The 27044-nt window shown below is 46.6% G+C and overlaps 2 protein-coding genes across 2 annotated transcripts; both read right to left on the bottom strand.

Annotated features, from left to right (window-relative positions):
* Window positions 1–49: 49 nt before the first annotated feature.
* On the bottom strand, window positions 50–21947 carry BBS1 (Bardet-Biedl syndrome 1). The gene is made up of 17 exons (XM_088137423.1): window positions 21796–21947; window positions 18265–18341; window positions 17191–17225; window positions 16476–16748; window positions 14116–14162; window positions 13467–13505; window positions 13229–13301; window positions 12303–12434; window positions 11779–11885; window positions 10189–10309; window positions 7980–8138; window positions 7304–7373; window positions 6153–6311; window positions 3304–3437; window positions 2106–2240; window positions 1462–1548; window positions 50–395 (listed from the first exon to the last, which is right to left on the bottom strand). The coding sequence occupies exons 1-17, from the start codon at window positions 21843–21845 to the stop codon at window positions 309–311; spliced, it is 1785 nt and encodes a 594-aa protein (XP_087993549.1). The 5' UTR covers window positions 21846–21947; the 3' UTR covers window positions 50–308.
* A 1106-nt stretch (window positions 21948–23053) lies between these two features.
* LOC103051590 (transmembrane emp24 domain-containing protein 10-like) lies at window positions 23054–25961 on the bottom strand. Its single transcript, XM_007431808.2, has 5 exons — window positions 25558–25961; window positions 25254–25374; window positions 24365–24438; window positions 23851–23977; window positions 23054–23521 (listed from the first exon to the last, which is right to left on the bottom strand). Exons 1-5 carry the CDS (start codon window positions 25750–25752, stop codon window positions 23400–23402), a joined length of 639 nt encoding a protein of 212 aa, XP_007431870.2. The 5' UTR covers window positions 25753–25961; the 3' UTR covers window positions 23054–23399.
* Window positions 25962–27044: the final 1083 nt, after the last annotated feature.

The raw sequence follows: 27044 nt of genomic DNA, 5'->3' as shown, positions 1-27044 counted from the left end.
TGCACATCCGTTTGTTTCTGTAAAGAGGGAATGTCACTTTTCTTTAGACTGGAGAATAAATACAATTTATTGGGCTGTTCCGGCCTCCCAACACTGCACCGCTATTTGGTAGCTCCAAGCCTGCTAATTCTAACCTGGCTGATCCGGTGGCTGTCTCAGGATGTGGGTTGCTCCTTAGCAGGAGATGGGAATGTCCTTCTCACGTTTGGGGAAGAAACTACTCGTCCCAGGGTTGGGATTCCTGTCCCCAGTTCCCGGGCGCTGTGCCGAGGCAGTCAAGAGTACTCAGGTCCTCCCTTGGAGGTGGTTCACGCAGCTGCCAAGCCTTCGCTAACGGGCATGCTAATGTGGGCTGTGAGCAGTGGCCGGCTGTTGCCTTCACTCAGCACAAACACCTGCAAGGCAAAGAGACGGCACGGCTGAAGGTCGAGGAGAGGCAAGGGGTGGGTGGGATTCCCGCTGGCAGGATCCCTTGGAACAAAGCTCCTTTGGAGAAAGGGCAATGTCTTGGAGCATTTACGGCAGGCGGACCCTGCACAAAGGAAACTGGGGACCCAGGAAAACAAGCCAGATTTCTCACCACAGCAAAGGGGGGCGGGGAGCTTGGATGGTTCTTTACTCAAAGAGAGGGGAACAGATAGACCATGGGCAGGCTTGATCCCGCACAGCCAAACCTTGAGGCCAGAACCCCAAGGCCGCAGCTCGGGGATTCTGCGTCCTGACGCACAGATACGGCCACCTAGCCCGCAAGGCTGTTGTTGCTGCTGGGTAGGGCTCAAAAGGGCAGGGAGGCAGAGGAGTGAAATGTTGCTTCAAGGGTCCCTCTGATCTATCTGGAGGTGATGGTCAAAAGGAGTAACTCGCTTTCTACAACTAATTATGATCTGCCTTTAAATGTGGACCAGACGTTTCCTATACTTGAGCCTCAACTCAAGATCACTCCTATGAGGGAATCACTTCCGTCCTTCCTCGTACCTTGTTGTAAGCCTCGCCTGACCAATCAGAAACCAAGGTCTCCGTTAGGGCCTGATAAAACCTTGCTGTGTTAGTCCTTGACCACTGGCAGAGAACCTGTGCCAGCCTGCAGGGAGGGGCAAACGATGAATGGGTGGCTCCATCTTCACCCAAACGACATGATTTGGGCACTTGCATCAGATGTCAGGACACAAGTGCATAAGGCAGACTTGGGTGACGATGTCATCAAGGCGACATCACCGTTCTGATAATGACATCATCACAAGGGCTTCGTCAAAAGCACCCTGGCATTCTGCCATCATTGTGGCTTGCTGCAGAGGTCACGGCTTGAACCCTGGACCAGACTGTCTGTTCTACCGGTGCCCAATGAGTCTATCATAATCCTGACTTTGGACCACTCAATACCCTGTGAACTTTTGGGGCCCCAGCAGTGCTGGCTTGTGGAGGATGTTGAAGGGCAGGGAACACCTACTCCAGGACACCAACCTTAATAATATCCGAGATCCCTTGGTCGCCGAGACACTCAACAAAGGTGGCCAAAGGATAATTCAGTCCTGGGATCAACATTGGAGCCTGAAAAGAAAGTTGGAGAAAAGAGAAATAAATTTTGTCACTACAACGGCAATAAGAATGGAGATGGGAGAAGGGTTGGATGTGCATCATACATGAGGATAGACTAAAACAGGCCTGGGTGGTTTGTGGTCCAGCATATTAGGAAAACCCAGGCATTTTATTAGCATATGGTATGAACCAGATTATTGTACTGAGATATAATGTGGTTTATTGTGGGGGTGGGGAAGCACATCTGGGAATACTGCAATTGCAGTTTGTTAATCTAAATCTAGGGTTCAGGGTTTCATCAGCCCAGCTCCAGAGGGAACGGGGTGCACTTTAACTGGGAGCCCCCTCTGGCATAGCCAGTAGCTGAAAGTCAGAAGTGACCACTGGTTAGTCTTTGGGTGGGGGGGCTAGGGGAACTGTCTGCAGCCTGGAAATTATCTAGCCAAGACAGGTTTCAGGCCACTCCTGTTATTGGTCCCAGGAATAAGATTTTCAATAACAGGGTGCAGTGAAACTGTGAACATGCAGGAAAGGGCCCTTGAGCCATAGGGAGGATGGTGCAGAGTTACCTTAAAGAAAGGGCGTTCGATGGAATAACGGTTTTCATCATAAACGAAGCAGATGAGAAGGTTTGCCACTGCGCGGTTCTCAGACATGTTCTGGAGGTTAAGACACAGTTTGAAGGTAGGGCCCATGCCCTGCACCTGGAGGAGGAACAGGAGGAGGAGGAGGCATTATATGGGGACAAAATGACCTGGAGGAAGGAGAATAGAACCCCAACAAGGAAGGGTTCTCTCCCTAAGCCCCAAAGGTATCTGCATTTCAACTCTGGAACTGCCAGAGAGAGGGGAAATATTCCTGATTGTTCCAATGCCCCTGAGTTTTCTTTTAGAAATCTCTCCTGGTTCTCATTTGCAGACACGTCCTCTAGCAATCAAAAAGCTTCTAGCGTGTTAATGTGGGATCTCCCTTCACCCCCACTCTTTCCCTGGGTTTCATTTATAGAATGAATCACTTCAAACAAAGCCCCTATCCCTCCTTTATTCCCCCCCATTTTTAAAAAACTTCCCCTCAAGGTCCACAATGGCGCTTTCCTCTACGAACCCTGCAAACTTAGATTCTTCTTTCCCAGAATGATCGTATCGCTGAATTCTTTGTGGGAACCTCTTGGGGAAAGCAGATTTCCCCAACCCAGAAGTGGATGCTCTGGACCACAATTCCCATCCTCTTCAGCCAACCAAATCTGCAGCCAGCATGGTTACAGGTGGGGAAAGGCCACTAGCCGCTGATCACCCTTTGGCCAGACTCTCCCTGCAGCTTAAACAATATTTATTTATACATGTATTCATCCATGCATCTGTTTATTTCCTCTAATGATGTCCCTGACCATTTTTCATCATTTGCATCCATTTACATGGCTCGATTTATATTAATTCATAGCAGCGGTTCTTAAATTGCCCCTGAGGGGGCATTTTGAGCACATCCTGGGGGTAATTTGTGATTGATGGTGAGTTGAGGATCCAGTTTGGAACTGCTGCTGCAGAGACGCTTGCGTGAAAAACAGAGTCTGGTTTTTTGCGGGGTAATGACATCTGAGACCGGGAAAAGGGGCCAAACAATTTAAGAACCACTGATTTATACTATGCTGCGCTCGAGCCCCTGGACTTGGGTTTGTGGGCTCCAACTTGACATACACGGAAGCAAATCCCACACAAAAAGCTTAATATTACGAGGCAGTTTCATCAATGGTCTCTTTGGTTTCCTCACCACGGCGTTCAACTTGAGTGGTTCCTGCAGGGACTCCGAGACGGGGGTCATGCTGCACTCGAGCGCCCGGACGTAGGCACGGGCCGCCATGAGACGGATGCGGCTGAGGTCTGTCTGAAAGACCTGGTGCATCGCTGGGCAAGGAGAGAAGGGAGAAGAATGAAAGAAAGGCAACTCCTTCCTCACCCATCATCGAAAGGGCCACCACACAGATTGGTCACTTCACGGTGACAGCAGGTGGCTCCTCTGGCCCTGGATCTACCTTATCACAGAATGCAGCCCATTGTGGTTAATTCACCCAGGGCTGAAACCAGCCTCTGCAACGGTGGTGGTGATGATTTGGTTCAGCCTAACCTCTCTGTCCACGATGGGGCTTATGAGTTACACCAAGCCATCGTCTGAGTTATCTAGATTTAGTTTAGGAAGTTGTGCAAATCCAGCTACTGCCTTATTTTTAGTTTTCTTTTCTCTGGCTCAGCAATCTATGGAAACCCTACTATCTGGGTGTCTATTATGGACTTAAGGCTATGTGTGAACCAGGCCACTCTGGCTTGTTCAGAACAACAAACAAACTGGCTTAGCCCAAAGTCCATTCCCTTTTTGATCTAATGTAAAGGAAATGTTCTATGCCTATTAGTTTGCAGTGAATACTCAGATCCAGGGAGGAGATTCTTACACTTGAAAGTTCCTTGAAAAAGAAAAAAGGCACCTTGCAAATTTTCTGAATTTTTCCATCTCACTGCCTTTAACGTTTTCAGAGCAAACTGCTGTCAGACTTTAAGCCGGGCATGTTCACAAATCTCAATATTCCAGAAACTCAACCCCACGTTCAGGAATTGCATCGCAGCAGCAGCTTCAGAACTCGATGCTGCTAAATACAGGTAGTCCTCGACTTACGACGGCACCTGGGACTGGTATTTATTTATATTTATTGATTTATATTTCAAATTTAGACACCACCCAACTCACAAAGAAGTGACTCTGGGCGGTTTACAATAAAAACAGCAAATAAATATTAGTTAAAATAGAATAAAAACAGTATAAAAAGCCTAATGAAACCAGATACATACATAAATAATCATCTCTTCCAAGATGCTGGTGGCCGAAAAGATATTAACATATGGGAGCATCTTCGCTTAGCAACGGCAATCCTTGCAGTCCCGGTTGCTGTCATTAACTGGTCGTCAAGGCAAGGCAACTTCCTGCCAGTTTCCTACAACCAAGTCAGTGGGGAAGCCAGCAGGAAGTTGCAAGTCTCAGGCGGCTTGCAAGCAGGCGGCAGGCCGGCTGGGTGGGGGAAGGTCGGGGAGGCTGTGTGAGGAGGGTGTGCGAGGACAGTGTGGGGAGGCTCAGGGAGGATGCATGACAGTGTGAGGGAGGCACGGTGAGGGTAGGAGAGGCTGCAGGGGGGTGCAAGTGGCTGGCGCAAAGGGGCTGAGGGAAGGTGTGCAGGAGGAGGAGACTTACCCCAGAGACCTGGGGAAGCTGGCAGGAAAGGTTGCAAATTTTGATCACGTGATTGTGGGGCACTGCAACTGGTTGCCAAGTGTGAACCGGTTGCCAAGAGCCCAGATTGCGATCACATGACCACGGGGGTGCTGGGATGGCCAGAACTCCGAGGACCAGTTGTAACCATGAAAGGTTGCTGAACAAATGGTTGTAAGTTGAGGACTACCTGCAGGCTGTGTTAAGCAGTCAAGCAAGCTGTCCTAGTAGCTGTGGGTTTCTGTCACCAATAGCCCGGCCATACAGGTGAGCCATCTGTCAGGCCTAACATGAGTTTGGATAGTTAAAAGGTGATGGGAATACAACCTAAATCCCAGTATGGTTTGCTTGCTTGGGCCCAGCTGGTTCTGTGAATACAGCTACTGTGTTTTGTCACTGTGTGACTTCCATGAAGAGCGGGGTGGGTGGGGGTGTCACACTTTTTAAGCCACTTGACCTGCTTGGGATAAGCCACAAATCCTGTGGGAGTGATCACAGCCAAACAGGCACTACACCTGTTTGCCTCTTTGGCCAGACTTCCAGGTTTTCTTGCACAGTGACCAAGTGGAGTATCTGAGTTCACACAATACACAAGACTAGGCCTAACATGAGTTTGGATAGTTAAAAGATGATGGGAATGCAACCTTTGCCTTGGCACATCTGGGACATCAGGTTATCCTGTTAAATCCCAGTATGGTTTGCTTGCTTGGGCCCAGCTCGTTCTGTGAATACAGCCACTGTGTTTTGTTAATTCAGGTCAAGGGTTTAGCATGTTGTGTGAACCTTGTTTCTGTTTCTCAAATAAAAGTAAAAAGGTTTTTCTGGACACTGTTGCTCTGCTGCTGTTTCTCTTCCAAGGAAGACAGCTGATCAGCATCTACAGCAGTGTTTCTCAACCTTGGCAGCTTGAAGATGTGTGGACTTCAACTCCCAGAATTCCCCAGCCAGCCATGAGTTGAAGTTCACACATCTTCAAGTTGCCAAGGTTGAGAAACACTGATCTACATGCTCTAGATGGGGATGGAATAAATGAGCAGGCTGGCTAGGAGGTGCTGGGTATTTATTTATTGATTTTTTATCCCATCTTTATTTATACAACTCAAGGTGGTGTACATAATGCTCCCGCCTCCTATTTTCCCCACAACAATAACCCTGTGAGGTGGGGTGGGCTGAGAGAGAGAAAACAATGGGTCCAAAGCCACCCACCAGGCTTCCATGCCTAAGGAAGGACTAGAACTCACGGTCTCCTGGTTTTTAGTCCAGCACCTTCACCACTACACCAGGCTGGCTCTCCTATCAATGTCCAGAAAGTATCTGAAGGTGGAGAGTAGGGTTGAGAGATGTTTCTGGCCTGTCCTACTTACCCACTCCGCTTTCCCGCTCCCGCAGGGTCTGGTCCACATAGAGTTTTGTTTTCTTGGGCACGCTGAGTTTGATGCTCTGGGCGACAGGAACGCCAACAGCTGTGTCCCCCTTATGGAAGGTGCTGGTGCGTTTCAAGATCTTGATGATCAGGCCCCCACCTGGAGAAGACACAAAGGTGGGAAGACGGATGGACGGATGCACGGCAGCACAGAGATTAAGGAAAGGCTGGCTGTCGTACTCACATCAGTGATGAAAAGGCTTGCGCAGCATGCTTAACCAGGCCAAGGAACAACCTAGAGGCTGCATTTGCCCAACATACTAAACTAATTTTCAACCTGGTTAGGCTTATGGGTGGCTTAGCATCTTGCATAAGCCTTAACAGTTTGGTTAGATTCAGTGATGCCAACCCAGAAAAAAGAGTGAATTCAAGTTGAATTCAGCAAAGTTGTAGGAACACAGCCATCACTTTGCAATTCCTCAACAAGGACTGGCAACTTGTCTCCCTGCCTTCTTTTCCTCTTGTTTGAAATCAAAGATGGAAAAGAAAGTGCCGACTTACACCTCCAGTTTCTGTGGGTTTAAACACTCCTGTAAGCCAGGACTGGGGGAGATATTTAACCAAGTTCTCGCTAGCCTTCAAATTGCAGATCTGTTTTTTTTTTTTTAATCCCAAAGGAAGCCTTGGGGACCAGAAGCAGCAGACCTGCAAACTGTTGCATCCCACGTTGGTTTCAGAAGAAGGTGGGCCATCTTAGAAGGCCTAAGAATATATAAGATGCCAAGTCTTCAGGGGCACATTTGAGCGTGGGCAAACGCACACCCCAACAAAGTCTCCTTGGGCACCCAAAAGTTCCTCACACATACTTCCCTCCCTTCCACCATCACAAGCCCAGGAATGAGATCCCTGTATTGTTGCTGCTGTCATCAGCAGCCCGACATGCGAGGGCCCCCTTCCCCGAAAGAAAAGCAAAATGGTGAGGTTAAGTAGATCTGGATCCAGGGGGCAAAGAAGAGGAGGGCAGCAGGAGGCCAGGGGGTGCCGAATGGGGGCTTAGCTGGCTATTAGGGGTGTGGTATTGCCAGTCCCCGTTCTAGAGACACTGGGCTGCCTGGGGCTGGGGGAATGAGCTCAACACATTTATGTTCCCACCTTTGGTTGTCATGATGAGGGTATTATCCTCTCGTCCGTAGTGGCCAAAAGAGATGCTGGTGACGATATCCTAGCAAGAATCAGAGGAAGAAAGGGAAAATTTGTCTTCTGCTTTGGAAGCCATCCATCTCCCTGTCTTTTAATCCAGAACTACTCGGTCCATCCTTCATTCCCCTGAGAATCCCTCTGCCCATTCTTCTTCGCTTCTTTTCCAGCCCAAACCCCATCAGTTCACCCGCCCTTGCTTTCCAATCCTGCCCCCCTTCCTCCTGATCTGTTTTCCGCTGGAGGGCCCCTCCTGCCTTCTTCCCACAGAAGGTTGCATCCTCTTCTCGAACATCCCTGCATGAATCAGGTCATTGTACTGAGGGAGAAAGTAGACGGAATAGGCTTAAGGGACAGGATGGCCTGATTCTGGATGAAAGCTAAGAAAAGCTTCTTCTTCTTAACAGTGACAAGGAGATAGTGAAATCAGAAACCCTGAGCGTTGGTGGGCTCTCCTTTGCTGGATACATTCAAGCAGAAGCTGGAGGCCATACGCGTGGGAAAGAGGAAAGGACTTTACTGTAATTTTAATTCCTGAATTGAGCAAAGAGGTGGAAATCTAGGCTGCTGCAAAGTCAGCTTTAGGCTTGACATGATTTCCAAGAACATTCCCAAAGCTCTGGAAGCTTACCGGCACCTGGATAACATTAACAAGATTCTTGTCCCGGTAGATGTGAACTTCCAAATTGGCCAGAGCCACCAGCACAGCCTGGAAACTTTGGAATTTCTCATCCATGATGCCCAGCGTGATGGGGGTAGCTGGCAATGTAACTCCCCAGAGTTTCTTTCCCTGCCACAAGAAGACAGGTGTCAGAAAGAGATTAATTCAGTTCCTCCAATCTGCTCCTCAACTTCTTGGAGGGTTCAGATCCACCCTGCCCTTTCCGCACAGGGTTCGCTTAATGCTGGGCTGAAATTTCCTTGCAGTTTCTCAGCGGTGCCTCTCCTACCTGTGAAAGAGGCCTTCATTTTTCTGCTCTGTTCTCCAGAAGCTTGAGGATTTCTTTTACATTTCTCTCAGTCAGTGTTTCCCGGCCTTGCCAACTTCCAGTTGTGTGGACTTCCACTCCAAGAATTCTCAGCAACGGCTAGCCTGGCTCTGGAATTCTGGGATTTGAAGTTTACACATCTAGAAATGGCCAAGGTTGGGAAACACTGCTCTAGGTGGAGTTTGTCAGCTGCTGGAAGGGGCAACTGCTGGGGCGGGGGGTTGTTTAGTGTAATGCATCTTTCCACCACTCTGTAGGCTTCCTGGCTGTTCATCTGTCCTGATCTTCAACAGGCCAGGGGAGAACGTTTGCCTGGTGTCTTCCCCTGGGATTGACTGAAAGGAGGGAAGCCAGGGAGGTTGCAGAGAAAAAAATGTAAAGTGAAAGACGGGACAGCCAAGGCATAACACTAAAATCAGGGAGATCCAGGTTCGAGTCCATCCACAGCCATGGAAGCTCCCTTGGAGCCCCTCATTACTTCTCAGCCCATCCTACCTCACCAGATTGTTGTCGTGGGGGAAAAAATGGGAAGGAATGCTATGTAACCCTGTCTTGAGCTTCTGGAGGAAAGGCAGGAGATAAAGCTGGGGAAGGAACAACACCCTTGGTCATTTCATAACTAAATAAGAAATAATGTGGCTGCAAGGATGAATCTGGCAGAATGCTGGAAAAGAGACCTTTTGCCGACGACATCAGATCGGGAAACCAAATTCGGAGAATGCACAGCATTGGCAAAGCTAACAGGGTATAACTATAATGCAAGTTTAACTAAATTCAAGCAAGAATGCCTCCCCTATATATATCATATATTACACAAGGTATACATAGACATTTAGAGCATAGTTTTTAAGGGAAAAGAAAAAAATCAAAATAGGCGAAAGGATTCAAGTAGAAATCCAAACATTTCCCAATATATTGCTTCCAATTAACAGCCAATTAATAGGAGGAAGAGTACAATCTGCAAATAAGTGAGTTTTTTAAAATAACGTTTTAGTGATTTTTACTCTTTTTATATTTTTATATATTGTTTTCTTTTTTGTGTATGATTAATTTTATTGTACAATCTGTACTGTATTACTTGTTATTCTTGATCTTTGTATTCTGCACAGAATTTAGTAGTGATTTTTGGGATCGAAGTTATTCAGGTATCTTTAATTGCCTATGAATATGGAAACATTATACCTTTAATTTTTTCTTTCTATGAGTGCGTGAGTGGGTGCATGTTTGTGTGTGTGCATCTCTCTCTCCTTGGATGTTCAACAAAAATATGTTTTAACAAAAACATTAAATAAGAAATAATGTACAAGACCACTCCCTCTCTGCCCCGAGAGAATTTCAGCAAAATTCTCTCCTCCTTCAAAAGCTATTTCAATTTCTCTTGCATCAGCATGAATAAGAATTTAAAATTTTAAAAAAATATATTTTCACCCTTATGCCAGGTTTTCCTTAAAGCAGAAACTGACAGAGCAACAGCGCCCCCTGCAGACCCATTAAAGACCTGCAGATGATTCCAAATACTTATTTCTCGCACATCTAACCCAGTGTTTCTCAACCTCGGCGACTTGAAGGTGTGTGGACTTCAACTCCCAGAATTCCTTTGGTGGCTGGGGAATTCTGGGAGTTGAAGTCCACACATCTTCAAGTTGCCGAGGTTGAGAAACACTGATCAAACAACTGTAGTGATTTCTATTACTTCCCGAATTTCAGAGCCAAGAGGGGACCCCAGCTAGGTTCTGCTGGAAGATTTTGCTTGCTTTCGCTTGGCAGCCTGGATGAAGAGATCTAGGCTCTGTGTGCGCACATACCCTTGCACCAATAACTTGCCCGCGGGCACAACTTCCTACTCCTAACCTTCTGGGTGTAGCCCCGCAGAGTCTCATCTGAGCAAGCCACTATGATGTTCTTCTGGATTCGAACCAAACCCACAGCCTGGGCACTTAGCTCGATGCAGTATTTGGGCCGCTTGGAGTCTCTGGGTGAAAAAATAAAAGAGGAACCATTTCAGCTAGAAGCCATGGATGCAGCACAGGACTTAGCTCAAACTAGGCAAAAAATGCAAAAATTTATCCAAGCGCCTCTTGCCAATCGACGTGGAGTGTTTCTCAACCTTGGCGAGTTTAAGATGGGTGGACTTCAACTCCCAGAATTCCCCAGCCAGCCATAAGAGAAACATTACTATAACTAATTTCAGTGCTCTTTGAAATGGACTCTGACTTCAGTGGGGCAAGGAGAGCATACAGACAGAACCTGGAAGATTCTTTCCCTGCACCTGGTGCCTGCCCAGTGTGCTGGACTACTACTCCCATAATTCCCAGCCAACTGAGAAAAACTGAGGGCGTATTAGACAAAAAGGTCCATTGAAGCCAGATTCTTGGCTCCAACACTGCCTGTGCCCTCACCAGCATCCATCCAACTCAGGGACAAGCAAGGCAGAGAGATCCCCTGAGCTGCTGAAAACTGCAAGTGGGATTTGGGGAGCACCCTTCTTGCTGGCGCTTCCCTCCAGCACCTTCAGGTCGTTGCCCGTGGCCGCTGGTTTTGGCCCTGGTTGAACTTTTACCTGCTAAACCACAGTTCAGAATTTGAGGTGATTAAAATTAAATTCTTGGCACCCCTACATGGCATCTGTGAAACCTTCCCCAATAAAATTAAACATAGAACTAGGGGGAAAAAAACACAGGGAGCAGCACAAGAGCTCAGCATTCAGGTGAGAGCAATCTAGAATCCGGCGTTCCTGCCTGGCAGGGATATCGCTGTAGTTTTGTGAGGGATGTATCAAGCCCAGAATTCAGGGTATTGTGAAAGCTAAATCTGGGGTAAACACAGAACCTTGGAAACCACTGAAGGAGTTTCTCATCCTCATTGACAGTGAATTCATTAAGAGGGGGGAGCCTCTTGGAATCAGTTGAAACGCTTCTTCCTGGTTTTCTGGCCACCTGGGCTGAGTTGCCTTTTATAAAGCGCGCCAGTGTGGGTTTGTGATTAAAGGGCTGAGCAGGAGACAATGAGTTCTAGGCCTGCCTGAGGCAGGAAAGCTGGCTGGGTGACTTTGGCCCAGTCCCTCTCTCTCAGCCCAACCCATCTCGCAGGGTTGTTGTGGTGGGGAAAATAGGAGGCAGGAGGATTAGGTATATCCCCTGCCTTGAGTTAGATACAAAAAAGATGGGATAAAATGTGTAATATGTTAATAATAATAATAAGCAGCTGCCCACAGACTCGCCTTCTATCTCTTTACTGTCTCCTTTATTTTCCATTCCTTTCCCGACCTACCCACAGTCTCTCACCACATGGCAAGCTTGCACGATTATGACCACCGTTCTAAAAGATTGTCTTTATTGTGGGGTGCTCTGGGAAACGACCGATGGTCCGTGGCTTGAGACTGAATGTTTCATCCACCGTCTGCTCTCCTGCAGCCCCTTTGCCACCGGAGCGATAACGTACCTGCGGAGGATATAAATGCTTCCATTCCGACAGGCCACGGTGAGACGGTATTCCACGTCAAATTGGCCTGCAACATCCAGGAAGGTGGGCACACTTGGTATGGTCACCTGCCATGGAAAAAGAGCATCTAAACCAGTTCAGTTAAACAGGAGTGGTTGTTTTTACACAGCCTGTTAAGCTTGATTAGCGTTAACTCAGGGCTGTTTTTTGGGTCCTGGCCTGTTTGGTTACTATCAGATTCGAGAGATAGTTGGGACCCAGAAGTGGGTTAATTGTATAACCAGGTTAGGAGGGTTGTGTGAAACGGATTAGGGGGAAGAATGTGGATTTGGGAAGGAAGGCTTAGCTGCCCCAGAAGACCTGATGCGATCCATAAGCCTTAAAGCTGGAATCTTCAGAATGCTGGACAGATACATTCTCTGAGGCTTGGGATATTATTTTTTAAATATATTAGGGGGATTGGGGAAGGGTACCCTCTTCCAAATGGGGTACACATTACACAAATGTGAGGTTTAGAGCCTCACCTTTGACAAGATGGTGAAGGCCTCAGGGTCCAAGATGAGGATTTCCATGTTCTCTGTCCCGATCACCAAGCAGCTAATAGCATCTTCATCCACCCTGTTCTTCTTCAGAGTGGCCATGCAGGTCATCACTGTCTGAAAGACACCCACGGGGCCAGCAATGTCTCTTAGCAGCCCGAAGAACAAAGAAGAAATGCGCTCCATTAACCAGCCAATGGAGTTACTCAGATACGGAATGGAGTAAGTCTGTCATACTTGGCTTGAGGCAAGATCTAGGAGTGGCCATGTTCCCCCTTTAGCTGTTTGCTTGGGCTCTGTGGGGATCAGGACATGGGGCTCGTTCAACAGATCGTGGTAAAAATAAACCCTTGCTTAGCACAAGTTCTATTTCTGGTTTTGGCTCCCTTTTATCCATTTGATTTATTAGCCACCTTTCCTTCAGGAATTCAAGGTGGTGTATGTAGGGCTCCCTCCTCCTGTTGTTGCTGCAAACAACCCTGTGAGGTAGGTTGGGCTGAGAGAGAAGGAGTGGTCCAAAGCCTTCCAAGGAGTTGCTGTGGCCCAGGGGCAACTTGAACCTGGGTCTCCCTGCTCCCAGCCCAACACTTCCACCAGTACACTGCATTGGCTATCCAAGGTCATTAGCCTTTCTGCCTATACATATATCTATATTTGCAGAGACTTATATATTATCCCTTCCTCAAAGTTTTGCAGCAACAACAATCCTGTGAGGTAGGCTGGGTTGTCTGATGGGCCCAAAATCATCCAAGGAGCTTCCATGGCTGAGTGGGGACCAGAACCTGGGACTAACTGTTCCTCGATCAGTACTTTCACCTCTACACTTCACTGGCATCCTTCCTTTGAGGGGTTCTAAGGAATAAAATGGGGTCTCCCTCATCCACAGTTCTGTTGGATACACGAGTACAGACCTGACGTTTGATGGGCTGTGACTTATGCTGGTTCACAAAGGAGTCCATCTCAGGGGGGTCAAGGGTCAGGAACCTACAGAGCAGAGGGAAGCCAGTGAGAGGAATTCAGAGTCCCAGCTCAAGAACAACAAAAAAAGAGGATTGCCATCAGGCACCTTTAAGAACGAGAAGATGCAGTTATTTCTCACAACCAGTGCTACATCCCACACAAGCCAATGCCCGTGCGTGAACCACTCACCTCAAAGACTGCACTGATAAAGGCATTTCTGCATTTTCTCTGGCAGGGAAGAAGAGAAGACAAGTTAAAAGGATCTCACCTATATGCACAGCAAGGAACCGAGAGGATTAAGAGCCTGAATTCAAACTGAGGACCACGCTGAACCTGAACAAGCCAGTCCTGGTTTTCTCCAATCAGTCAGAAGAGAATATTGGTCTCTGGGCAAAAAGGACCGGGCGGAAGACAACACTTAAAAATTAACATAATGTTAAAGCAGGCCCTTCTGGGATCACAATGCCAAAACTGAGAGGCAACATAATTTCTTTCTTCTTTCCAGTCCAACACAATTATCTAAGTGGCTTGGGACCTGCCTGTCAGTCTGTCCACAATCCTGGATTGTTTAATTAGTGGATTACTGCTTTACCTTTCTATACTGTCTTCTCCCAGAATGGGAGTACAAGAAAAACATTGATGTAACAACAAAACCCCTCAATTCCCTTCCTACAAAATCAGGATAAAAACAGTCAGTTCCTTAAAATGCTTAGGCTCTTATATTTTATCCCCACTCCCCATCCCTTGTCTACTTTTCAACATCCCCACCCCCCACCAAGCCCTGAAAAGCAGTTCACAAGAACAGCAACTCCCTCTGCACGGAGTCTGAATATCTTACCGGATTGCCTCCAGCATCTCTTTCATTGACAGAAGATCAACCTTGTCCTATGCAAAGAGAGAAATCAATCAATCAATCAGTCAGTCAATCAAATCTTTATTATGGTCAAAGACTGGCGTAAAAGAGAGAAAGGTACATCAGGTACAAACATGGACCATCCAGGATTGTGGTTACAATAGGGGTGGCTATTTAAGTCTTTTTAAGTAAAGAAATAACGTAAGTCAGGACAGGCACCTGATGTGCAGTTGATCCCCACAATGGATTGGGGCCTTCCACTAGCTGGAAACCAACTCTCAGGCAAGAGAGGGTTGCAACAGAGGCAGTTCTGTATAAGCAGAGAGGCATTCAAACAACACACTGAGTGGGTTTACTGAATGAACCCTTCGCGCAATACAGTGAATCATGAACTCACCAAATGGGCTCGGCTTGCATGACAGGCTCAGAAAGACAGATGGACAGACACACCACGCACGTACTCATGCGGACAGCCCCAACCAAGGTTGCTTGTGAAGGCAAGTTGTTTACTGGCCCAATAAAGCATGCTGGGTGAATCCAGGCCAGTGGGGCCCTTTTACAGTCCCAGATGGCTTGGAACAAAGATGCATGGATCAGAAGACGCCAACAGATACAGTGGGGCAAAAAAGTATTTAGTCAGCCACCAATTGTGCCAGTTCTCCCACTTAAAAAGATGAGAGAGGCCTGTAATTTTCATCATAGGTATACCTCAACTATGAGAGACAAAATGGGGGGGGGGAAATCCAGAAAATCACATTGTCTGATTTTTAAAGAATTTATTTGCAAATCATGGTGGAAAAGAAGTATTTGGTCACCTACAAACAAGCAAGATGTCTGGCTCTCACAGACCTGTAACTACTTCTTTAAGAGGCTCCTCTGTCCTCCACTCGTTACCTGTAGTAATGGCACCTGTTTGACCTTGCTATCAGTATAAAAGACCCCTGTCCACAACCTCAGTCACACTCCAAACTCCACGATGGCCAAGACCAAAGAGCTGTCGAAGGACACCAGAAACAAAATTGTAGACCTGCACCAGGCTGGGAAGACTGAATCTGCAATAGGCAAGCAGCTTGGTGTGAAGAAATCAACTGTGGGAGCAATAATTAGAAAATGGAAGACATATAAGACCACTGATAATCTCCCTCGATCTGGGGCTCCACGCAAGATCTCACCCTGTGGGGTCAAAATGATCACAAGAATGATGAGCAAAAATCCCAGAACCACACGGGGGGACCTAGCGAATGACCTGCAGAGAGCTGGGACCAAAGTAACAAAGGGTAACACACTACGCCGCCAGGGACTCAAATCCTGCAGTGCCAGACGTGTCCCCCTGCTTAAGCCAGTACATGTCCGGGCCCGTCTGAAGTTTGCTAGAGAGCATTTGGATGATCCAGAAGAGGATTGGGAGAATGTCATATGGTCAGATGAAACCAAAGTAGAACGTTTTGGTCTAAACTCAACTCGTCGTGTTTGGAGGAGAGAGAATGCTGAGTTGCATCCAAAGAACACCATACCTACTGTGAAGCATGGGGGTGGAAACATCATGCTTTGGGGCTGTTTTTCTGCAAAGGGGCCAGGACGACTGATCCGTGTAAAGGAAAGAATGAATGGGGCCATGTATCGTGAGATTTTGAGTGAACACCTCCTTCCATCAGCAAGGGCATTGAACATGAAACGTGGCTGGGTCTTTCAGCATGACAATGATCCCAAACACACCGCCCGGGCAACGAAGGAGTGGCTTCGTAAGAAGCATTTCAAGGTCCTGGAGTGGCCTAGCCCGTCTCCAGATCTCAACCCCATGGAAAACCTTTGGAGGGAGTTGAAAGTCCATGTTGCCCAGCGACAGCCCCAAAACATCACTGCTCTAGAGGAGATCTGCATGGAGGAATGGGCCAAAATACCAGCAACAGTGTGTGAAAACCTTGTGAAGACTTACAGAAAACGTTTGACCTCTGTCATTGCCAACAAAGGATATATAATAAAGTATTGAGATGAACTTTTGATATTGACCAAATACTTCTTTTCCACCATGATTTGCAAATAAATTCTTTAAAAATCAGACAATGTGATTTTCTGGATTTTTCCCCCCATTTTGTCTCTCATAGTTGAGGTATACCTATGATGAAAATTACAGGCCTCTCTCATCTTTTTAAGTGGGAGAACATGCACAATTGGTGGCTGACTAAATACTTTTTTGCCCCACTGTAGGTTACCCACAGAAACTTTAAGGAAGAGGAGGAGGAGGAAAAAGACCCCTCCCAAAAGAGCAGGACTCTAAAATTCAAAGCTTAGGGGCTTTCCACCCCTCAAACACGCTCATTTGAACCTGGTTTCCCTCTCCTCACCTCCTTTGCCTGTTCCCAGACCACCTTCTCCATGGGATTGGGTTCCATCGGCGGCAGTGTAAATTTGAAATAGGGACGCAGATTCTTGTACACGTAGATATACGGACCGGAAGCCACCGCCAAGGCTGGCATACGAGGCTCATGTTGCTCCATCAGAAACGAAACCACACTAGTGGGTAAGTCTGGCAGGGTGTTTTCACTCAAGAGGCTTGTTCCCTGGTACACCTTCAGCTTCATCTCATGCCCCGTAGAGCCGAAATTGCCCACCACTAGCTGCAGGAGGAAGGGAGGGAGAATAAAAAGGTGGGAAGGACCTCTTTAAATCATCACCGAGTGGGCACGCTCAAATTCTAGAGCACCGGAGGCTTTGCCCTAGACAAGGGTGAGCTGGGTACCTCCAATGAAGCAAGCCGAACAAACAATGATGGCTTAAGAACATGCACTGAAAATCTCTGTTGCAGAACACAGATGGATAGCGAAACAATCAGTTAAGCCAACTGAAGAGGCGGAAGTAAGACTCAGAGACACTAGAATACTGTCTTTCAAACTTGCTGGCTGGGGAATTCTGGGAGTTGAAGTCCACCCATCTTCAAGTTGCCAAGTTTGAAAGACACTGTACTAAAATGGGCTGCAGATTTATGGCCTTGATGGAAATGGGAAGAACTGGCTCGGGCCAGAGAAGAGTTTCTATTTCTGGTAGTGATATTTTCCGTACCTTATAGTCTCCATCCCCATGCAGGTCAGCCAGAGCTGGAAGAAAATCAAGAGTTGATGTCAGTCTATTCAATAAGATGCCCAAGCAACGCAGACAAAGGATTCAGAGAGGACAACTGTATAAGCTTCTCAAAGCCTACCAAGAACAGAGAGAAGGTTGCCAGAAGGTGTTCTAAACTCAGGGTTGAACTATGGAGTTCTTGGCGCTCTCTGAACTTGGTTGCTTGCTTGCAGACGTTTCATTACCCAAATAGGCAACATCATCAGTGTGAGGGAGTGTGGGGTTTGCTGCCTGCTTATATCTTATCTTTATTATTAGATTTTTATCTTGCCTTTTTATATGTCTGTCCGTCCGTCCGTCCGTCCGTCCGTCCGTCCATCCATCCATCCATCCATCCATCCATCCATCCATCCATCCATCCATCCATCCATCTATCTATCTATCTATCTATCTATCTATCTATCTATCTATCTATCTATCTCTATCTCAATGCCTTATACTCCTGTCTCCTATTTTCCCCACAACAGCAATCCTGTGAGGTGGGTTGGGCTGAGAGAGAGGGACTGGCCAAAAGTCATCCAGCCGGCTTGTATGCCTAAAGGAGGCCTAGAACTCACAGTCTCCTGGTTTCTAGGCCAGCATCTTCACCACTACACTAAAAGTAGCTTGCCCTGCCAGTTTTGGTGGAGATGTGGGATTAACACTAGACAAACATTTGCTCAGAAAACAATACTCTAATCAAGGAACCACCACAGAGGAAACCACATCCCCCCAAAAGCTGGCAGGGCAAGCTATAAACAGGCAGCAAACATACACTCACTCACTCGCACTGATGATTTTATCTGCAAACAAACAACCAAGCTCAGAGAGCCCCAGAAACGCCACACAGTACTTTCTTCTTCTTGAATGTTTCTTCTTTTAATGTTTCTCCATACTTTCTTCTTCCTTAAATACTTGCATCTTGGCTACTCTTCTTTAATAGGAATGTTGATTGTCTCTCCACTTCCCCGCCCCCCAAGGAGGAAAAAGGAGCATTACTTTCCCACCTTTTAGGGAGAAAAGGAACAGACTTACTGACACAAGAGGAGAAGGTGTGCAAATTGGCTACTGGATCGTAGTGGGCATCCAGCCATTTGGACGTGGCTCGAGTACTGGTAGCAGTCGCGGGAGAAAAAGATGGAAAGAAGAAAAAACGTTGACACAGTAGATAGTTTCAATCCAGAACTAAATTCCCAAGGATTCTCCTTTCCATGTACTCCCCACCAATCAAAAATCTTACAGCTACCCTATAGAGTAAGAAACAGCAATCTAAGAGTCTTTGTTATTAACTACCAGACACCATCTGTCTCAAAAAACCTCCAGGAATCTCGACTTTAAGGTTCATTTTTCTCATATCTGTTTCACCAACTCCTGCAAACGTGGCCCACAGTGATGGGGGTTCTAATCCAGCAATCTCTGCAAGGAAATAGGCTAAACAAGAGTGACTTGTGTGTGATGGACAGCTATATAATGTGATGTATAAATAAATGGATGGATGGATGGATGGATGGATGGATGGACGGACCAGAATGTTCAGCTCCGGTTGTCACATTTTTAAAGCAGACACATGGAGAAGCTCTGACTGAGAAGCATCTTAGGTAGAAACAGATCAAACTCTGGAGCTTTTTCTAGCACTGAGAAAATAAGTATTTTTTTAAAAAAATTCCTCAGCTAGAGTGAGATTGCTATAAAAGAGAGAGGGTCCCAGTAATGTAAAAGATGGCAAAAATTACATACAATTAGCCTTAAATTTAGGCTCACAGATACAGACAGAAATATATATTGACAGATACAAATTATACAGATATGTATAATTTCTTCATCCAGATCTCCTCTACATGATTAATGAACGGTTTTCTTTTCCTTTCTCCTTTCTACAGGAATTTTTAAAATATTGTTCTTAATGTAGTGTTTTAAAACGTGCTTTTCTATTCAAGAGGCTATCTATAGGAAGTGGCATTTATTTTATTAACTTGTGCAATTAATAAACTGCCTCAACCCAGCTAGACTCTGATATAATGATATATGTATTTACAATATTGATATTGGATCATTTAAAGCTTAAAAAAACATTAAAATGCTTCTTTTTCAGAGTCTCCTGTGAAGTTGCTTTAAATGCTTACCTGTCACATGGAATGTATAGAGCATTATTATTATTATGGCGGGTTGCACAGTCAGCCAGATATTTAGACTGGATTTGGCATTTTTATCCACCTATCGGGTCCTTCCCAAAGACCTGGGATAGGCAGATGTTTGATGGTGTTAAAGGTATCGTTGCAAGATGTAATTATTATTATTGTTGGTTGCACAGTCAGCCAGATGTTTAGACTGGATATTATTAATATTATTATTACTACTACTACTACTATTATTATTAATATGCCATTCAACTCCCAGCAACTCTGGGTGGTTTACAAATGGTTAAAAACATTTAAAAGCAAGTAACAATACAAGAAACGCAAAACGAAGAAACAAAGATGGCAGATATCATGGAACTTTTAGTTTAGAGGCTCCTTATTTTATGTTACAATTGCTTGTAATATGTTATTACAGTAGATCAGTGTTTCTCAACATGGAAACTTTAAGACATGTGGACTTCAACTCCCAGAATTCCCCAGCCAGCATGCTTTAAGTTGTGTGGACTTCAACTCCCAGAATTCTGGGAGTTGAAGTACACATATCTTAAAGTTGCCAAGGTTGAGAAACACTGCAGTAGATCAATTCTTGTTTCATTCCATGCCTGCACTGTACTTAGTTACAAGTGCATAATAAAAACTACTACTACTACTGTATCAATATATTCACATATAGATATAAACACATATCTGCTGATATTAACAAACAGCTATAGCTGTTCTATAGACCTAGAAAACAATATAGACATGGAATAATTACAGATCATGATACTTCTTTCACTGATTGTAGATAGTATTGATAGATATAAGTAGACATGGTTCTGGCTCTTATACCTGGATATAGATAAGATATAGGTATAAATGTTGATGGATGTTAATAAATGCTATTTTAGGATGTACGGACAGGAACACAGACTCCAAATTATGGGAAATAACTCTGTCCTGGTCAGAACCCATTGGAAATGTTGTGTTGTTTTGGTCACCCAGTTAGTTGGGATAAGTTAAGCTTTGGGTCTCAGAGGCAGTCTACCCCTGAGGGCTAGATTTCAGGGGCAAAGGACACATCCATGATTGCCCCACTTCACTCTACCCTGGTTAGACCCTATTTGGAATACTCTGTCCAGTTCTGGACACCCCAGTTTAAAAACAGAGGGACCAACTGGAGCACGATGGTGAGAGGTCTGGAAGCCAAGCCCCGTGAAGGACCTGGCATGCTATTCTGCAGAAGAGGTGACTGAAGGGAGACAGGACAGCAGTCTCCAAATTGTCATACGCAGAAGAGGAGGTGGATTTTTTTATTGCCCCAGAGGGCAGCATCAGGACTGATGGATTAAAATTACAAGGTTGGAAGTTAAGGCTAGATGTCAGGAGGAGCTTTTTGAGTGGAACAGGCTGCCACACGAAGTGGCAAGTTCTCCTTCAAACGGGCTGGACGGTCATCTGTCAGCGCTGAGGTTTTCTAACTTTTGCAGGACGCGGAACCTGTTGGTTAAAAAATAATATTTCCCGGAATCCCCGAGGAAGAGGCCAAGCTCTAGAGATAGAAACGAGACTTGTGCTCGTTTGTAATTCCTTTAGAGAAAATGAATTCCATTGAGGTTATCCAAATTTCACGAAGGATGCCCCAGCTGCGGTCCCAGAAAGGTTGTCCAATTATGGCGTGCATAAAAAGCGAAGTATTTCTTGCAAATGCAAAGTTAACATTTCCAGTGTGCCAACATTAAAACCGACAATTACTTGGGAGGTTAATGCTTCGACCGAACAAATCAAATCCCATCAATCAAGTGGGATGGAATTGGTTTTCCTTAGGAAAACTGTTTTGAGTTTGAGATCTATCTATCTATCTATCTATCTATCTATCTATCTATCTATCTATCTATCTATCTATCTATCTATCTATCTGCCCTTCCTCTCTCCCAGAGGAACCCCATCAAGTTCTCATGGCACCCAGCGGGAGAAAACCCACTCCAGTGGATCCTGCAGGGAGTCAGGGGTTGGGCTGGATGACCTCTAGGTACTTCTTTGACTTTAGGATCCTAGGAAATGCAGATATGATAACTGAGGCATTTTGATAGATATTGAGAAAAAGAAAGATGTGGGTCCACACACACACAGACACACACAGGAAAATCTTATCTAGATCAGGGTTCCTCAAGCTTGGCAACTTGGCCAGCATGGGGAATTCTGGGAGTTGAAGTCCACACGTCGTCAAGTTGCCAAGCTTGAGGAACCCTGATCTAGAGACATAATATATCTAGGAGTCCGAGCTCCAAATTTCTGCCCCCCCCCCAAAAAAGACTTCCAGGACTCTTGGCTCCTTCCGGACAGATGGATTCCTCCCCCTAAAAGCAGACCCAGGAGGGGGAATGTGGGAGAAATTGCTCCCTTTCCCCCCAGCAGCACCGGCCTCGATTTATTCCCCCAGCTTTACCCGTCGCCGGCGCTTCCAGACGAAGGCGCAGAAGACGCCGCCGCCGCCATGGCCTTGGAAGCGCTCCGCGTTAGGCCGGGAATCCCGTTGCCACGGAAACCCCACGTCGGGCAATGGGTGCACCGCGAAAAGGCGTCCCCCTGCTAAGGACGCGGGCCCATAAACTTCCCAAGGCTAGACTGACGCGCGCCGGGAGATGCCGGCAGCTTCCGAGACCGACTTTCATCTTCGCCAGCAGCCATTGAGACAATGGATGCTAGGAGTTTGGCTGAGCCGCTGCTGGCACACCCATGACTCTAGAGGGATTATTACTGTGATCATGTGGCCGTGTGGTCTGCGGTATCCCAGTATTTATTAGGGGGAGCTAGTCATTCATAGACATGGGGGACACTTCAGCATCCATGATCCATAGCTAGCAAGGGGTGGCACCTTAAAAAAAGCATGCAATAGATCAACTGCATTCCCCAACCCTCTTTCTGGATTTGCAGAGTCTCATGGGACCCACAAAACCAGCCATACAAAAACCTTAACCCAAGTGAATACAAACCTAGCCGCCTCAGCGAACCCAGCCGCTCAATTCCTCAATGTTGGAAAAAGAACACAGAAGGGAACTTCTGACCATGGGCAGAGTGCCTTCTCCCTCCTTCTTGGGGAAGGGCATGTATAGCCCAGACTTCCCCAGCTGAGGCCTTTCCAGATGTATGTGGGAACAACTCAACTCCCATTGCTTTCTCACCCTGGTAGCAAATACCAACCCTGGTTGGGAATGATGTGAGTTGTAGTCCCAGCCCAGCCAGAGGGGACCTGGTTGGGATGGCTGCTTTAACAAAAGTGCTTCTTCAATGCTTCATTGGTAATCAACTCTTCCCAACACAATGAGCCCTTATTTATTTTTCAGATTCAACAGCTCACATTCACATGTTCATATAAATACACCCAAGGCCACAAAATCATAGATTGCTCCTTCACCCACAGGATGGGACCCCCTGGGAGCCAAGGCTTGCTAATAAGCCATCCATGACAATGGGCTGAGTTCACACTTAGCCATAAACCTCTGCTTCATAAACCATGAAGCCATCAAACCAGGGTTTATAAACCACAATTTGCTGGGTTCCCACAACAACCTAAGCCAGAATCAAACCAACTGGTATTACCACTTAGGGAGCTGGGTGAACCCAGCAACCCTGTGGGTTAACAAATAGCTCTATTTCTCCTCCCTGAATTTCTGACCTTGAAGAATTTTCTTTCCAACTCGAGGTTGAAACGAGTTCCCCACGCCGATATTTATTACTTCCGAATGTTATCCAGTGTGTGCAAATTACATCAATGACGGTCAGATGAAACGCCCGTCCTCCAATCCCACCCCCAAGATTCAGAGATGGTGAGAAGATCACCAGAATTGGTCCCAGAGAAAAGGAACACACCCCAACAGGGATTGCAGGCCGTTTTCCAACCGGTCTGTGGCCGGAAAGAGATCCAGTCCAACTCCCATGTTGCCCCATTGAGATTTCGGGGCCAATTAGGAGGCAGAGTGGTTTGTCCCAAGATCTTGGCACAATCAGGCAAGGAGACCAGGAAGGGTGGGATCCTGGAACGGAGCTCCATCACTCGATGAGTTTCTTGGCCTTGAAAAACCGTCTTAGATAGAACACTTGCCAGGCCGCTAAGCTGACCAGACAGAGCATGGAGAAGATGCTGAAGTAGAAAACGCGAGCACTGGTGGATTCTGCAAAGAGAAAGAGGACGAAGGATCAACCTCGTGGCAGCGGCAGAGTTGCCAAGACCTGGGAGTTGAAGTCCACACATCTTAAAATCCCCACGGTTGAGAAACACCGATTAAGCCCCTGTTCGAAGGAGAACTGGCCCCTGATGTCTAGCCTGAATCTCCTTGCTTGTTAACCCCAAGTTTGCAATCCAAGTTTTGGTTTGGTTGGGAGCTCAGAAGAATTGGAGAAGGTGGAACCAAAGGGCATGTGATGGGGAAAGTGGTGCATATAGCGTTTTTTCTTGGGGCTAGCAGGGGTAAAATCCCCAGTGAGAAAGCCGGGCGCTCACCATTGGTGTCACGCATCTCCTCTTCCCGTTGTTTCATGAAGGCAAAATCTTTGACGATGGATTCTGAAAGGTCCTCCAGCCGACGGAGGTCTATTTCCAACGGTTTCAGCTTTTCAGCCTTTGCAACCTGGCAGAAAGGGTGGGAGAAGAGGGCCGAGTGGCATCACGTCTGCAATGACACCATCACGCTTTGTGATGTCATCCTGGCTTCCCCCAGATGCCCACAGAGAGAAGTTAAGCTAAACAGCGCCACCATTAATGGCTGTCGTCATACAACACACCTAACCAAGTTACCAGTCCCGAAAGAACCCTTCCGGAACATGGCGAACCATTTTTGTTTTCACGGACACGACAAATCCAGGCTGCTGGGTTATTTTATGGTGGGCTGCACTGGGCAAACCCAGAAAGTGAGTTAATTGAGTAACCCTGTTAAACGCGTTGTTTGAACGCAGCCAGAGAGAGCACAGCACCTCTAAACTTATTCAGAGCTGCACCCAGCAAAAATTTGACTTACACTTTCGTAATTCATTGCTTCGACCCCATGTTTAACATTGAGGGTGACCAGTTGGTCGGGGAGCCGGAAATTCCCTGGAAAAGATCAGAACAGAGGGAGAGAAATCAAGTCAGTTACAGGCGAGGTTGGTCCCTCACCCTAAGCCATGGTTTGTTTGAAATGGCTGGGTTCACACGACTTACTAACTTGCAAATCGTGGTTTATCAATTATAATATTGGGCTTTACTAAACGCAGCAAACCCAGGCTAAGGAACCCTACTGCAGCTTAGCATGATAAGTGAGGTTAGGTAAAAAAAATAAATAAAATAAAATAAAATAAAATAAAATAAAATAAATAAAATAAAATGATGATGATGATGATGTAATAATAATGAGGTTCAGTTTCTCTGAAACTTCTTAGTCCTGAAGCAAAATATGGAAATTTAAAAAAAAAGTCTAATCACGTACAGAGTGCCTTTTGTCAACACAAGCAAAGATATTTTTAAAGATCAAGGTTAATTTACTGACCGGGCTGGCAAAACTCACCGAACCATGTCAGTTAAGCGCTTACGTTTTGCCTTGGCACAACGTGTTAATTTGACTTAATTAATTAATTAAATTGAATGTGTTAATTTGACTTAATTAATTAAACAGAATCTCAGCTTTGGGGTGATTCAATGCATTTGTTTTAACTGACAATTCAATGTATCCTGTGATCTCAGGCAGTTTTGAAAAACTCAACGAAGCCCCCATAAAGGTTCGTTCGTGGGCGTAAAAAGCAACGCGAAGTCCCCGAACCTCTCTCTCATTCCCTCTCTTCCCAAAGGAAGACCCATCTGCCCAACTGCAGGAAGGTGCTGGAAGGGGACGATGGGACGTGTGGTCCTGCGGCCGAGGGACCGCGCTCTACCTGGCTGTCCGTGACTCTGAAAGCAGACCTCGTAGATTTCGTAATCTTCCGTGGTGAAGGCGAATTTCCCCTTCTTGGCCTCCTCTCTGGAGTACAGCAGGTGTCCGGCAGAGTCCGTCACCTGCGGGCGGGAAAAGGGCACCTCCTGGAGAACCCTGAGATGCCCTGAGCATGCCCAGAGTGCAAAACCAGCCCAGCCCCGGCGGCCGGAGTCCAGAGGGGGCCAGCCTTTCCGGAGAGGGCTGGAGACCCCTCCCCACGTTTAACGCTTCCCCTGGAAAGGGGCTGGGGGGAGGACCCCCACCTTCAAATCCGTCCGGATGCCCGGCGCGGCCGCCTCGGAGACTTCGTACTCGCCGGTGACCATCACGTCCCGGTGCAGCTCCTCCTTCAGGCACTTGCGGCTCTGCGGGGGCAGGTGGAAGGAGAGCCCCCGGCAGCGGCCGGCCGACAGGGCCAGCAGCGCGGCCAAGGGGGCCAGCAGGGCGGGCGCCCACATGGGAGCGGCGCGGGCGGCAGCGCCCGCCTCCCCCGCGGCTGCCCTGCGGTGCCAAGGACCGAGGACCCGGCGCCCGGGCGGCTCCTTCACCCAAGGCTGCGCCCCGCTCTCACTCCGGCTTCCCGCCGAGGATCGCCCGCTCCGCAGCGCAGCCCCCGCGCGCAGCCTCCAGCCGAGCGGCTCCCCAGGCGCGCGCCGCGCCCCCGCCCCGCCCCCTGGCTGCGTCCGCAAGCGACGTGGCGCTGCCTCCCGGCTCGGGCCGGTTGGGGGCGGGGCCGGCAGAAGGACCACCCCCGCCCCGCCCCGCCCCCCAGCAGACGGGTTTGAGGAAGGAGGCGCGCGCGGGGTAGACCCCCAATCCGTCTCCATCGAGGCGGAGCGCGCCGCGGGTTTGGGTCGGGGGCTCCAAACGCTGAGATGGCCGTTTTATATATATGTATATAAATATAAATATATAAAAATATATATTTATATTTATATATTTTATAATAGTATATATTATATATGTATATATTATAAAATATATAATATTATAATATATAATATATATATTATAAAATATATATATATATACACACACACACACACACACATATATATATATATTATACATACATATATATATATTATACATACATACATATATATATATATATATAAAAAATCATTTGGAGCCTTCTTTCGCCTAGCCTGCCTATATACACACACCCATTTATTTATATTTGTATAGCATTTATTTATATATAGATATATATAGATATATATAGATATTTGTATTTGTATAGCATTTATTTATATAAATACATTTATTTATATTTGTATAGTATTTATACACACACACACACAAGAAGAGTTGGACACGACTTAACGACTTAACTATATATATATTTATATATATTGATATATTTCTATTTGTATGTATATATACATATTTCTTTTTTCCTTCTTCTTGAGAGTCTATTATTGTGTTTTTCTTTTTTGGTTGTCAATTAAAAAGCTACATTAATTAAAAACCAACCAAGAAAAACACAATAATAGACTCTCAAGGAGGAGGAAAAAAGGAACATTCAGAAGTGCTATTACGAAAAAGCGCTGGCCGGTTTGGGCCGGCGTGTCCTCAGAGAGCTGCAAAGCGTGGGGAAAGGGGGTGCCCCGCTCCCCCCGTGTTGGAAAGCAACAGTGGGACCCCGGTTTCCTCCTGCATGTCCCGGGATCGCTTCTGTTTGTCGTACTGCCCTTGACTGCTGTGGGATACCCCCAAACGGATCAGAGTTTAAGGGGTTATCCCGATT

This window comes from Python bivittatus, unplaced genomic scaffold (genome assembly GCF_059951505.1).
Source record: "Python bivittatus isolate LINGU-HERP-01145 unplaced genomic scaffold, Pbiv_v1 ctg000180_np1212, whole genome shotgun sequence".
Classification (NCBI taxonomy): Eukaryota; Metazoa; Chordata; class Lepidosauria; order Squamata; family Pythonidae; genus Python; species Python bivittatus.
This window is presented reverse-complemented; position numbering and strand designations above follow the sequence as displayed.